Source organism: Nerophis lumbriciformis, linkage group LG02, assembly GCF_033978685.3.
Source record: "Nerophis lumbriciformis linkage group LG02, RoL_Nlum_v2.1, whole genome shotgun sequence".
Taxonomy (NCBI): domain Eukaryota; kingdom Metazoa; phylum Chordata; class Actinopteri; order Syngnathiformes; family Syngnathidae; genus Nerophis; species Nerophis lumbriciformis.
The window spans coordinates 27,177,517-27,192,656 of NC_084549.2; the positions used below are offsets into that span (position 1 = coordinate 27,177,517).

General features: G+C 37.4%; 1 protein-coding gene across 2 annotated transcripts in view; it reads right to left on the bottom strand.

The window, feature by feature from the left end:
- capn1a (calpain 1, (mu/I) large subunit a) overlaps positions 1 to 15,140 on the bottom strand; it is a 31,266-nt gene that overhangs the window by 8,927 nt on the left and 7,199 nt on the right. For both annotated transcript variants that reach the window (XM_061959970.2, XM_061959962.1), the window contains 14 exons: positions 12,308 to 12,554; positions 10,861 to 10,930; positions 5,716 to 5,834; positions 5,505 to 5,638; positions 5,183 to 5,351; positions 3,731 to 3,814; positions 3,572 to 3,657; positions 3,417 to 3,491; positions 2,160 to 2,320; positions 1,919 to 2,088; positions 1,821 to 1,832; positions 1,243 to 1,454; positions 1,119 to 1,158; positions 967 to 1,032 (listed from right to left, as the gene is read on the bottom strand). In XM_061959970.2, the coding sequence (XP_061815954.1) occupies positions 967 to 1,032; positions 1,119 to 1,158; positions 1,243 to 1,454; positions 1,821 to 1,832; positions 1,919 to 2,088; positions 2,160 to 2,320; positions 3,417 to 3,491; positions 3,572 to 3,657; positions 3,731 to 3,814; positions 5,183 to 5,351; positions 5,505 to 5,638; positions 5,716 to 5,834; positions 10,861 to 10,930; positions 12,308 to 12,553 (1,644 nt within the window). In that variant the 5' untranslated portion in view covers position 12,554. The remainder of the gene's footprint in view (positions 1 to 966; positions 1,033 to 1,118; positions 1,159 to 1,242; positions 1,455 to 1,820; positions 1,833 to 1,918; positions 2,089 to 2,159; positions 2,321 to 3,416; positions 3,492 to 3,571; positions 3,658 to 3,730; positions 3,815 to 5,182; positions 5,352 to 5,504; positions 5,639 to 5,715; positions 5,835 to 10,860; positions 10,931 to 12,307; positions 12,555 to 15,140) is intronic.

Below are 15,140 nucleotides of genomic sequence, written 5' to 3' on the forward strand. Positions count from 1 at the left end.
GGAAGTGTGTATTATTTTATAACCTGTACTCATTGAAGGTTTAGCAGGCTGAATATTACATTTTATTAATAAATAGAGAAGGTTAACATATTGTCATGCAGAAATATGAATACCATTAACTTGTACAAGATGTGATGTACAGAGTATGAGACATTTATTTAGGTAGAAATATCACAGATTACATTACCAAACATCTGTGACAATCAAAACATGATCATAACAATCCATATTGTGTGTTATTAGTGTGTGAAACTGGTATCTGAACACACAACAATTATATTTGTGATCAATCGCATTTAATTTTGAGTTAACTGTGTACAAACTGCTACTATCCATCCATCCCTTTTCTACCGCAGGTCCTTCTCACGGTCATGGGGGGTGCTGGAAACTATCTCAGCTACTAATCGCGATTAAATATTTTAATGGTTTGACAGCCCTAATAAAAGACAATACTATTGAATGTACAATTTAATGTAATATGATAATGTACAGAATGTATCTTGAACAAAGGACTTTGTCAACACACCATCAGCAGCTTCTCCATATTTTCATGGATAAATATGTTTGCAGTTTGTATATTATTTCAACATTCAAGGTTGGCATTAGAAGTTGGCGACACCCTCTGTTATGTTTTTGATTTTTTCTTTAATTCAATAAATAACATCTGCCTCTTTACAGCAGTGTCCTTTACACTCCCTTTCTTCCTTCTCATTACTGGAAAACAAAGTTGTGTCCATCTCTAGCTTTAAGCTAGTGCTAGCGAGTAAGACCAGATGTTTTGGTCTAGAATTACGGGGTTCACTGTAACACAAATTTTTACTTGCAACTTAAAACATAACAATTAGCCAAGAGACATCTCCCATCTCAAAACACTCATAAGTTGGGGCACTCTGAAGTTGAGGTACCACTGTAATAATATACTGTACATGTGAGTAGTAACAAAATGACAAATGTGTTAAAGCCTACCTCTCCTGCTAGTTGGGCAAACATTGATTTAAAGGATTCATCAATGTCATCTTCAGTTACTTCATCCTGTAGGGAAAGTAGTTTAATATTTAACAACATTATGTAGTAAATTAACAGATCTGTTAAAATTCCTTCCGATGTGTATCACATACGTCTTCTCCGAAATCCGCAGAGATTTCATCGTCAAGCTCTCTGCAAGTAACAATTAAATTATTATTTGCTGTCTATTCGTAGAGAATGTCCTTTGAAGCAAAACGGTGAGGAAAAAACACATACTCCGTTTCGGATTGCTTCTCGGTGAAGACTCGGAGCACAAAGTCGGCCTCTTTACCCGGCTCAAAGGTGGAGGGAACGATAAGGTACTCTCCGGGAGGAAGACGGAGTCGTGTGCTCACCTCCCGCAGGTTAATGAAAGTCTCGGAGCGAGCGCACGATTGATTGCTCAGGAAGAAATTCTTTTTCAGATGAACATTCTGGCAGCCTCGAAACTGAAGGAAGGAGGAAACTAGGTAGGTCATTTACAATCACACGCACTGGATGGACATTGAACTTTTTTTTTTTTCTTTCTTAGTAAAACTGTATGAAATTTATGAAATTCAAAGCGGTTATTTACAAAAAATATATATATATATTTTAAATATCCAACATCTAATTACTATTAGAAAGATATTATTTAATGACATAGCTGTTGGAGTTTTCAGAAGCGTAAAACTGCACTGCATTATATTAGGAGAGGTCTTTAATATTTTAAGTAAGGTGACTCAATATTTTACTTGGATACTCTTGCAAACTACAAACACAACAATTAACACTCTGTAATCAAAGTCTTTATGACACTATTGATGCTGGCTTACCTCCTCTGGAATCTGCAAGAACACATAAAAGACAAAAATGGAACATTAAGTCGAATTAATAACACCGAGAGCAACACTATGATAGTCGCCACTCTTACCTCATACAGCGCAAAGCCGATGGTGTGCATATCCTGACCTTGACGCCGATACTTACGGCGGTCCTTCTGCATCAGAGCTACCAAGAAACTACAGGCAACGTCCTCATCCTCCGGGTCGTCATCTTCCTCCAGCAATGTGATCTTGTACTGAGGGTTGATCCAGAATGTGTCTGCAAGAGTTGCGGCGCTGGTGTGAAGACCATCTACTTAAAAATAAGCTTGTTTAAGAAACGGGGCTCACTAGGATGGTTCCTGCAGCCTCCGGATGTGCTGCCTTTCCTCCATGTGCCGTGAAACTTGATGGTGTTCCAGTGGCTCAGAGTGTCCTCCTTTAGAGCGTCAGGGGTCAGGTTGCAGATTTCAAGACGGGAAAACTGCCTGAGAAACTCACTGAAGGCCATCCTGGATGAAAAGAAAAAAGATGATAGAATTGCAGTCAAAATGAGTATGATGACTTTTTAGAATTTATCTATTCTGTAAATGAGGATATCAATACCCATCTGCTAGAAGGAAAAAAAAAAACCTAACTGTGGACTTACACTTGTTTAACCCTTTATAAAGGCACTCGTTTTAAACTTCAAAAAAATGTCCAGACATTAAAGGACTAAAAAACATTTGTAATAATTGACATACTATTTATCACAGGACTGAGCACAAAACTACTGGTACAGTCAATGTGGAAAGATAGTATCAGCATTTTATGAGAACAAGGAGGATTTCTGGCAAAGGACAGTTTCCTTTACATTATGACATGTATAAATGTGAAAGTAGATTAACTATGACGGCCCACAGCCACACTGCTTTGCACTCAGGTTAATTTGTGCCATCACACTACACTACCGTAACTCCCCTGATTTTTGTGTACAGGTACCTAGTAGTAATTATGTTTATGGCATTAATCATCTGACAAGAATGGACAAATGTTATACAATTATAGTTCTATTCCCAGTGTCATCAAACAATTACATTTTAAATTCAGATTAAACAGTGCAGATGTGGATTTATTTTGATTACCACAATGAAATACAGTATTCGTTTTAATTTAAATGGTGTAAATGGTGTCAAAGAGGCGCAAGAAGGAAAAGAATATGTATGCATTTAAGGTATTTATTAAAAAACTTTAACATCATGTTCATGTTTAAAAAAAGAAAAAGTATGCCTTAGTTTTTGCGTGATTGTGTTTATTATCAATCAAACTTAATCATGGGGGGAAAACCCTACCTCTTGCCTTACGCATTTTTCGCCACTAGGTGGAGGTAAAAATGATATATCGGCATACTTTTTATTTTTTCATGGGTTCATCTCATGGGTTTATTGCCTTCCAGTGAAGCCCATCCATCCATCCTTTTTGTACCGCTTGTCCCATTTTGACTTAAATGACCAAAAATAGTTCTCTGCCCTTTAAAGACCAACACTAATCCTAACCTCAATCTAATATTTAATATTAGTTGTTCGTATAAAACAAACTCATACTCTTTTATTTTACAGTAACACTTACCAGAACTCTCCATCTTCCATCCTCAGATGCAGGTCCTCTCGTTCGGATGGGTCAATTTGTTCCCATTCGGAGGAACTAAACAGAGAAGTGGTCAACAACATATGATAGGATAACCGTTGAATAAAAAAGAACAATATCAATATAGATTGATTTACTTGTCACTCCAGGCGCCGGTCCACTCCACCTGGCCCCAAGGATTACGAATTCGGATTAAATGCTCCAGTCTTCCACGGTAGTCCACCTGTGTGGCAACGAAATGATGGGTAACCTCCAACCTTGAATGCCAACAACCGCTGCGTTTCATGCAGGCGTACCTCTTTCAATCCAGTGACTGAATAGGCATGGCCTTTCACCAGCTTCTTGAATGTTACAGCTTCCATGTCAAAAGCACTTGTGATCTATTATGAAAAAAGTATACACAGAGTGTGAATTAACATGGAAAGAAACATTATGAAAGTGTTTTCAATGTGAACGGCAACAGCTTCATTGTAAAGCTATAAGACTAATTTACAGAAGGTCTGCTTGATAGATAACAGGCGTAACTCTCACTCCATTACGCCTTAAGTCAACAATCATGCAACATGGACTGGAAGCAGCCACCACCCATGCATAATAAATCAAATGCATAATTAATATAACAAACCACAGTATTACTGCATAGAACCGATTGTGTGAGTCCAGTGGGAGTCATTGTATTTTCGATTGAATTAATCATTGTTTTTTTGGAAATGGGAGCAACTCACAAGAGACATTTGTAAACATTTAAAGTCAATAAAAAGCTAAAATAACTCAACTTCATTGAGGCCAAACCCAAAACAGAAAGTGCCACTGTATTTGCTTTTCGAGCAGGTTCATCGAGGTGGAATAAGGGATAGACTGTGCCACTAATATACTGTATACTGGGGAGGGCTTTACACACAAAACAACGAATATGGGGAAATAAATTCCCCAATCACACCTATTAAATGTAAACTGGTTATGTAGTCACTATATTGAAGGAGATAAAAATGTATTTTAATTCTTTATGTGCAGCTCAGTATACCACATGATCAACACCACAAGGATTGATCTTCAAAGGGCACTCGAGAAACATGCGCTTGTATTTTTTAGTCTTTTTCATACTTTTAGTTCAAACTGCTGGAAAGTAACTAAATAGCTCACGTGCCGTTTAAAAAGGTCCTCAAAACGTTTAATCAAAAGTAAACCAAAACATGGCTAAGAAACGCAATCATTTTGTGTGTGCCCTTTGAAACTGTAAATAACAATACATTTTCTTGAATAACTTAATACAAAGAGGAATACATAACCATACTAATTTCCATGTAGGTGAAGTAAAAAGGTAAGAGCTTGTCAACAGGTGTCCAACTCCTGGCCTGTGGACCATATAAAAATCAACACGCAGCCGGGCCGAATTGGAAAACTTCAAAAAATAAAAAACCCAAATTACTGTTGGATCACCACCACATCTCTATCTCTTACAAATAACAATATAGGCCACAATTATATTTTTAGGATGCATTACTCTAACCATTCTTACAGTACTATGAGTGTCACATTACCACCAAAAGTAGCAATAATTTAATTCTACACAACTAAAAACAACACTTCAACTAATGGTTGTATGACATCGCATTGTTACATTATCTTGGTAAAGTTGGAGCGCTGATTTACCACAAGCCTAATTTTGAGAGTGTGTCAATTAACCAAAGTTTGACATTTCTGATGGCCTAGTTTCCTGGAAGGCAACATTATAGTTGAACACTTACATCAATTGAGCAGCCCAGCAGAGAGCCCCTCTCTAAAGCTTTGCCCATGATCTTGTATAGATCTCTCGGAGCTTTACCGAGATCGTAACTCTCAGACACGCCCCCTGTGAAGTCCTCGAAACCTTCAGTGGTGCTTCCTCCCGACAGAGCCTCATAGGAGCCATTCAGCCTGATAGAAAGAAAAACAAAATACTCTTACTGCTCAGCAATATTGACGGGAAACTGCAGCACTTCCTGATGCGTTGAGATTTACACTTCGTTCTTACAGTACATGCACTCAGCTTAATAATTTAAAGCCGGCGCATGCTTCTAAAATACCTACTTGGCATAAGCTTTCTCCAGCAAGGCACTCCAGAACTCATTGCCCTCCGCAGAATGGACAAACATCAGCTCGCTCTCTTTGACAGGCAGTCGATCATCTATGACAATATCTACCCAGTCGCCAAACTGCCAGAACTATTAAAACAATTAAAAGTTATCAACGGCATCCACCAGTCGACACAAAAAAGAAAAAATGTATGTCCCTAATGTACCTGAAAGTGGAAAATTCCAGCATAGTTATCTTGGAAGGACTGGCCATGTGGTACAACACGGTGGAGCAGCTTATCGTTTAGGGTGAGAGAGCCAATAGCTGCCAAGAGCCAGCAGTCTCCTACAAGGAAGGACATGAAATTACAGTAAATGCTCAACGCCATTGTTCAATTAATCGGCCTCCTGGTAGTTTTAAGTTATATATGATACGTTTAAAAAAAATTGAAATAACAGCCGCTGTCCAATTATTGTCTGCTTCTTATCCGCTTTGTGGCTTATGTGAATAAAACATTTACTGAATTTTGGAATCACAGACTTTCATTTGTAGTAAACATATTTGTTTTGCTTTTCATGTTTTTTGCTCATCTTTTTGTTTTAACCATAAAAAAGACATGTGTCATGGCCAATGAGGCTGCACGATTTTGAGAAAAAACCTAATTGCCATTTTTCTCTCTAAAATTGCGATTCGATTTGTGATTTTTTAATTTTTTAATCATGAAAATGCCTAAAACTGCAAAAATAACGACTGAAGGAAGACATGTTACTTTTAGACTGTCAATCAACATATTCTTGTCTCAAGGTGCCACACATTGGAACAATATGCAACACTCTAAAAAATATTTGGCTTTAGGCAGACAGACTCAGACTTTTTCTCTACATCAGTGGTCACCAATTTTTTCGAGGCCGAAATCTCTGGTCTCTCTGGACAATTACTTTACTTTAATTAATTTTATTAATTTTTTATTTTTTTTTACACATTATCCTTTTTTAAACAGCTCAACACAAAAAGAACAAAAACAAGCTTTTAAAGACAATACAAAAAATTACCAGCAATGAGTCTTGCCAGAATTTGTATTTTGTAGGAATACAGAATTTGTATTCCTGCTGTAGGAGCACTTGCATTCAGAGGAGGAGCTACACCTCCATGTGTAGATACCAGATTCATGCATTAGTAACACAAAATGTGGATTGTTACTATCATACTTTGATCGTCAAAGATGTTTGATCATGTAAAATTTGATATTTCAATGGGAATAAAAGCTTCTGATATTCTGTATATTACATGTTGTACAAGTTAATCATATTTGTTTTGCTGCATGACATTTTTCTAACCTTCTTTATGCATTACTAAAATGTAATATTCAGCGTGTTACACATTCAGTAATTGCGGACTATCAATCAGAATAGGTTATAAAATAATATACTGTGGCGATGTTAATATTGTGTAGTGAACTGTAATTACCCGATGTAGGCTACAAAGGGCAGTAGCAGCATGCCATCCATTCATCCATTTTCTCCCGCTTGTCCCTCTCGGGGTTTACGGGGGTGGCTTGAGCCTATCCCAGCTGCATTTTGGTGGAAAGCAGGGTACACTCTGGACAAGTCGTCCCCTCATCGCAGTGCCAACACAGATAGACAAACATTCACACTCCCATTCACACACTATGGCCAATTTAGTGTTGCCAACTGCAGTATTAATCCCATTCTCAGTGGGAGCGAAGAAGGAGTCGAGAAAGAGAAAGTGTTCGAAGATGGAGCCGTTGTGTGTGTGTGTGTGTGTGTGTCGCACTTCTGTCTATTTAGTTTGACAGTGCTATTTGTGAAATAAATAAAAGGCTGATTTGTTTAGAGACAGTCTGCCGCCGTCATATTGCCGCCGCTACTACAATACACTTTATTTAAATCTGCCAGAAAACATTTATTTAGGTAGAAATATCACAATCACATTACAAAACACGTTTGACAAAACATGATCATATTGTAAGCCGATTTTTTGTTGTTTGGTTGGTTAGACCTTTTTGATTGATTGATTGAAACTTTTATTAGTAAATTGCACAGTTCAGTACATATTCCGTACAATTGACCACTAAATGGTAACACCCGAATACGTTTTTCAACATGTTTAAGTCGGGGTCCACGTAAATCAATTCATGGTAGATGTGAAGCGTAGCGTTGTTATTTTGAAGCCGCCGCGGCAGAGGAAACAAAATATTTCAGGGATACAGAATTTCACACGACACTGGACATGTGTGATTGGTATGAGAAAAGACTAGACATATTTTGAAGAAAGTCTGCGATTCCTTACTATTGTCTTGTTTTCTGCTGAGCTATTATTCCATCTTAATAAAGCAGCAACAATCTACATTTTATGTTAGTAATACACTCAACTGTAATGTAAACACGGACATGAAGCTCCTCCTCTCTACAAGCGGCAAAGCTCGCCAGCAGCATTCGATCCAATGATGACATCTCACAGCGATTGAAGATTAAATTGTCTTGTCTTGTCCTTAAAACAACTTTGGACTTGAGACTTCTATAATGTCCTGCTTTCTTTGTACATTTCTGCTGGCTATTTCCCGCGCTTGTCGCTCCCCAGTAACTGGACGCCATTGCAGTCCTTCAATATACGGAACTGGCCGAGGGTCAAAAAAGAGTCACAACGTTAATTGCGCGTTAAAAAAATGATTGCGTTAAAGGACCTTATCGTTAACGTATTATCGCGTTAACTTTGACAGCCCTAATATTGTGTGTGTGTGTGTTATATATACCAGTATATACAAACCCTGTTTCCATGAGTTGGGAAATTGTGTTAGATGTAAATATAAACGGAATACAATGATTTGCACATAATTTTCAACCCATATTCAGTTGAATATGCTACAAAGACAACATATTTGATGTTCAAACTGATAAACTTTTTTTTTTTTTTTGCAAATAATCATTAACTTTAGAATTTGATGCCAGCAACACGTGACAAAGAAGTTGGGAAAGGTGGCAATAAATACTGATAAAGTTGAGGAATGCTCATCAAACACTTATTTGGAACATCCCACAGGTGTGCAGGCTAATTGGGAACAGATGGGTGCCATGATTGGGTATAAAAACAGCTTCCCAAAAAATGCTCAGTCTTTCACAAGACTGCGTGAGCAAATAGTCAAACAGTTTAAGAACAACGTTTCTCAAAGTGCAATTGCAAGAAATTTAGGGATTTCAACATCTACGGTCCATAATATCATTAAAAGGTTCAGAGAATCTGGAGAAATCACTCCACGTAAGCGGCATGGCCGGAAACCAACATTGAATGACCGTGACCTTCGATCCCTCAGACGGCACTGTATCAAAAACCGACATCAATCTCTAAAGGATATCACCACATGGGCTCAGGAACACTTCAGAAAACCACTGTCACTAAATACAGTTTGTCGCTACATCTGTAAGGCCAAGTTAAAGCTCTACTATGCAAAACGAAAGCCATTTATCAACAACATCCAGAAACGCCGCCGGCTTCTCTGGGCCCGAGATCATCTAAGATGGACTAATGCAAAGTGGAAAAGTGTTCTGTGGTCTGACGAGTCCATATTTCAAATTGTTTTTGGAAATATTCGACATCGTGTCATTCGGAACAAGGGGAAGTGAACCATCCAGACTGTTATCGACGCAAAGTTCAAAAGCCAGCATCTGTGATGGTATGGGGGTGCATTAGTGCCCAAGGCATGGGTAACTTACACATCTGTGAAGGCACCATTAATGCTGAAAGGTACATACAGGTTTTGGAACAACATATGCTTCCATCTAAGCGCCGCCTTTTTCATGGACGTCCCTGCTTATTTCAGCAAGACAATGCCAAGCCACACTCAGCACGTGTTACAACAGCGTGGCTTCGTAAAAAAAGAGTGCGGGTACTAGACTGGTCCGCCTGCAGTCCAGACCTGTCTCCCATCGAAAATGTGTGGCGCATTATGAAGCGTAAAATACGACAGCGGAGACCCCGGACTGTTGAACGACTGAAGCTCTACATAAAACAAGAATGGGAAAGAATTCCACTTTCAAAGCTTCAACAATTAGTTTCCTCAGTTCCCAATCGTTTATTGAGTGTTGTTAAAAGAAAAGGTGATGTAACACAATGGTGAACATGCCCTTTCCCAACTACTTTGGCACGTGTTGCAGCCATGAAATTCTAAGTTAATTATTATTTGCAAAAAAAATAAATAAAGTTTATGAGTTTGAACATCAAATATCTTGTCTTTGTAGTGCATTCAATTGAATATGGGTTGAAAAGGATTTGCAAATCATTGTATTCCGTTTATATTTACATCTAACACAATTTCCCAACTCATATGGAAACGGGGTTTGTATATATATATATATATATATATATATATATATATATATATACCGTATTTTTCGGAGTATAAGTCGCACCGGAGTATAAGTCGCACCTGCCGAAAATGCATAATAAAGAAGGAAAAAAAACATATATAAATCGCACTGGAGCACGGCCAAACTATGAAAAAAACTGCGACTTATAGTCCAAAAAATACGGTATATATATATATATATATATATATATATATATATATATATATAAAACGTGCAATTAACGTTGTGACTCCTTTTTGACCCTCGGCCAGTTTCGTAGACTGAGGAACTGCAATGGCGTCCAGTTACTGGGGAGCGACAAGCGCGGGAAATAGCGAGCAGAAATGTACAAAGAAAGCGTGGTCAAAAGTTTAAATACACTTGTAAAGAACATAATGTCATGGCTGTCTTGAGTTTCCAATAATTTCTACAACTCTTATTTTTTGTGATAGAGTGATTGGAGCAAATGATTGTTTCAACCTGCTGTTGAGAGATAATTGGTCAGGATGATCAAGACTCAGAGTCAACCGAGATACACCAAAAAGCAGGTCTGCAATGAATTGGAAGCTGCTGGAACACAGGTGTCAGTGTCCGCAGTCAAGCGTGTTTTTACAACAAGACAAAGCTTTGTGTCGTTATTATTGTCATTCGTTTCTTGCTGTTTTCCCAATTTTTGCTGGTGTTCTTTGTAATGTACCTAAGGCCAAGGACAAATGAGTCACAGGCTACAGATGGCCCCAGTGCCACACTTTGGACACCCCTGCTGTAGAAGCTCATTGTTTATGGCCACTATACTTAGTACTGTAGTATATTTGTTCATACTATGGTCACATTCGGGACACGAGCCACATTGTTGTCTTACATCAGCGACGGAAGCAACACTGTAATGTGAAACTGTAATTGAATTGTACTTAAATATATTTGTAAACAACATTATCCTCTTGCTGACGTTCTGATTGGGGGTTGAACACAGGACTTGATAAGTAATTTGGCCAAAGTGGACTCACCCAATGCTCCCTGACAGATGTCCGTCCTGGTGGCACCATCTACAATGAACTGAGGCTGACCCACTAGTTCCTTTTGGGGGAAATGAAAAAAAGTTGAGGATAAACTGATTAATCGCATTCACAGATGCATTTGAATTATATGCACAGTACACTAATTGAAATACAATTCACATGTACAAGAATATTTGTGTTAGGATATTGCCGGCATACTATTCTTGCACCTCGACTGCCAAGGACTAATCATGTAAACAAATGTCATGTCAGGGGAGTGGTCAGAGAATGCAGACAGCTGCAGTGGTCTGACAGACCCTTGCCACAACTTGTCCGATTCCGTCTGCATTTTCAGACGTTCTTGATATGTTATAAAATCGTCACTAATATGTTGTTTGCTCTGTTTAAATTCCAGTCTTCAACATAAACAGTCTCAACTGCTGTGCAATGTTATTTGAGAGACATGGTATGGCATAATTAGAGGCAAGCAGAAGTAAAATAGAAAGTAATGAGCAGATCCGACCTATTATACAATTCATTGATAATGTCAAAGTGTCAGTGTTTATAAGAATATAAATGAGATCACATAATAAAACATATTACAGTAAATCAAATCAAATCAACTTTATTTATAAAAACAAGCTAAAGTCTCCTCACTTCACACTACACTTCTAATTGTAACAATATACTTGTTATTGCATAGCATGCAGCCAATGTACCAACTTTATAAACCATTCTAGGCATGAAAACGTTTTTAAGCAGTATTTTTTTCATAGTAAACTATCTGAAACCTAAATTAAATATAACCTTATTAAAATGCATGGTTGTAGGTGACCACAATGTATTACAAGGGAGATATGTTCTGCTTCTTTATGCATTACTGCTTTACGGACAAGTGTTAAAGTGCACTTTAATGTAACTTTTTTAAAGAAACTGTTTGAAAACTCTGGCGCTAACTTTCCAGAGTGTTGTATGCATTATAACCCGGCTTTTACCGGCTTTCAGCACATAATGACATAAACTCTGTCCGTACGTAACACACATGCACAAGCTTTGTGTGTGGTCAACTAATGATAGCAGTTTAGCAAAGTTTAGCTACTAACATTAGCTATCATTGAATGTACTGTATATCATAACATCATGACTGCAAATTGCTAGTTGCTTCTCTTGGACTACTTAACTGTGTGCATGCACTTTCTGTATGTACGTGTGGACAAGACAGCGTTTTCCAAACAAGCAATTTTTATTTAATATATTTAGTGATTGTGAAAAATATATACACATAAAAAACACTAATGATGATGTTCTTGTTCTATTTTTGGGTTTGGACAATGTAACTGTGAGCAAGTTGCAAACAGACCATTTAATGTCATTACTCATGCCTGTGTAACACCATTTACTATTTTACAATGTTAAAATGGCTGCTGTGATCTAATAAGGTAAAAGGTTGCCTCACTGTGGGTCTCATCCATTCGACATCTCTGGTTTTTGCAGAGTATGGGGCCAGCTCCTTGAAGCCAAGCGATGGGGGCTCAGCTGGGAAACAGGGGTCTTCGAAAAGGCAACCCGACTCCAGGCATTGTTGCTTTAGTGCCTCGTAGTCCTGGTTGGCAAAGTGCACCGCATTTTCGTTGGAGCCCATGCCTTCTCCTCGCAGCCGGTCAGCGTATATGCTTGCAGATATCCCTCCAACTGAATACATACTGTCGCGAGATAAAAATATGGAAGTGGGTGGTGTTGAACTGTTGCTATTATTAGTATCAGTGATACACTTTTGTCAAAAGCCCACAGCACCATGTGTAAAAAGGAAACATACAAATGACTTGAAGTGACATGTTTTCTACATTAGAATTTGTTTTCCTAATATTAGACCAACACCATATTTAGGGGGGACATTAAATCCAAATGGACTCCTTGTAATGTAAACATGAATGTAGATCATACAGCTGAGGTCATTTTAGCATCAGAAGGGGAGTTCTGCAATTTACTAATATGAATTACAGTGGAATGCCTTTGAAATGTCTTACATTGCAATTCAGTTAAAATCTGGGGGAGAAAACAGGTTAGTGAGTTTGCCTAAAACCTCTGCGCTTAAAATCGCCTTCATTTGTGACCTTGCACGACAGCTCAACATACCTCATTGGACCGAGAATATCAGAGGACTCATTTTGGATGCACTCTGCATGCGTTTTGCTTTTTAATTCGTCATTCAACAGTAGGTTTTGAAAAGGGAGGAGCGAGCCGGCGGCTTGAGCGCTGTCGCTTGAACACAGGAGCTTAAACCAAACTTTACAGTCGAGGTGCAGGCATATTTTCATAAAATGTAATCTAACTGTGATGCATTTGGTCACAACAATTATTACAGCATATGAAGGATTTATTTTCTAACATGAAGTAAGCAACTTTACAATTTAGGTACTCACTTGGTTAAAACAACTCTGCATTGTTTTACAGTAGAGCTGCAGCTATCGATTATTTTAGTAATCAAGTAATCTATCAATTAGCTTGATCAACTAATCAAGCTATCGGATAAAACGCACTTTAAAGACTGTGAATATTTCATGGCTAATTGAAAAAAAACACATTTATAGCTTCCCATAACCTTTTTTCTTATATTTCAAATAAATGCACATCATCAACATTGAAATTGTACTTTTAACATGTCCTCATTGACAAAAATTAGGAAAAATAAATAAATTAACCACTGTTCACCCCCACTCACACCACTGCATCCACATACCATCGCTCGCATCATTTTTTATAGTTTACACTCATTAAACGATTAATCATAGCAACATAATTTAAATTGATTTTTTCTAATAATATTAATTTAATCTAATCATTGTTTCAGCCCTATTTTACAGTCAGTGATTAAACTCTTTACAGCTGCATGAAAAGTATGTTTAAAAGAGAATTAAAAAAAAAAGTTTAATTATTTTACATAAGATTACTGACCGTTTTTAGAAACTATCACTTTTAGACTGATTTGTAGTCTCTAAAACATTGTTGTCATATAAACGCAGCAAAAATATGTTTTTTTTGGTAGTTAAAAAAAATAAAATCACAGTTTTTCATTTTTACACTTGTATGAGAGTACCTGTCCGTCCTTGCTCATTAATACTTTGAGACTGTCTGTGACTGTAGCTAATTGTCATTATAACTCATTACATTACAGTAGTTGGCATTGTAACTATTATGGCAAAAATCCAAATCCCAATTAATTGAACATTCTACTTCAATTTTGGCTATGCAGGATTATTCCACTTTCAACTACTGCTGTACTTTTCGGTTAACATCATCCTTATTATAGCCAAAATGTGTCGAAACCGCTGACACAGAATTCCTTTTGGGCACATGTGTCTCGCATTGTACTTGCTGTACTGTTTTAGGTTTCCTCCATGATGTTTCTTTGTAGCAGATTGGATTTTCTGGCAGCCTTCACACCTGGCTGCTTGTCATAACCACAACATTAGTTTTAGTGGGATGGTGTTAGTAAAAAGAGAATAAAAAGGGAACACTTTAAATGACCTACATGGCAGTTTTACGTCGGTTAGTAGCTCTGAATGTTGATTAATTGCCCATCCTTAACTATAACTTTACTTTTTAACACACCTCATATGTACCTGGTGTGCCAGAGAATAAGATGGAGCAGAGGGATCAGTGTTGCCAACTTAGCGCTCTGTAGATTTTATTTGATAAAAAAGCAACTAGCAACAAATCAAGCAACGTTTTCTAGTCCAATGGGCACTTTGGGGGACTCTAAATATGTAAACATGTATCACTCTTCTCAACAAGCACCAATGTGGCTTAAAGCACTCACAGTCTTGCTTATAACAACAACAAAACACACAAAAGAAAGTTAATGTGTATTTCTAAACATTAGTTTTGTGTTTGATGTTTTTTGTTCTCTTCTTTTTTCTCTCCCCCACATCTAGGCCAGTAATACATTTTGCTGGACAATATATCTGTATATATATATATATATATATACATATATACATATATACATACATACATACATACATACATACATACATACATACATACATACATACATACATACATACATACATATATATATATATATATATATATATATATATGTGTCTTAATAAGGTTATCCAAAAAATAGTGCTCGATACCGTAGTAGAGCGCAATATATGTATGTGTGGGGAAAAAAAATCACAAGACTATTTCATCTCTACAGGCCTGTTTCATGAGGGGGGTACCCTCAATCGTCAGGAGATTTTAATGGGAGCATTCGCATACCATGGTTTATATAGGGCACA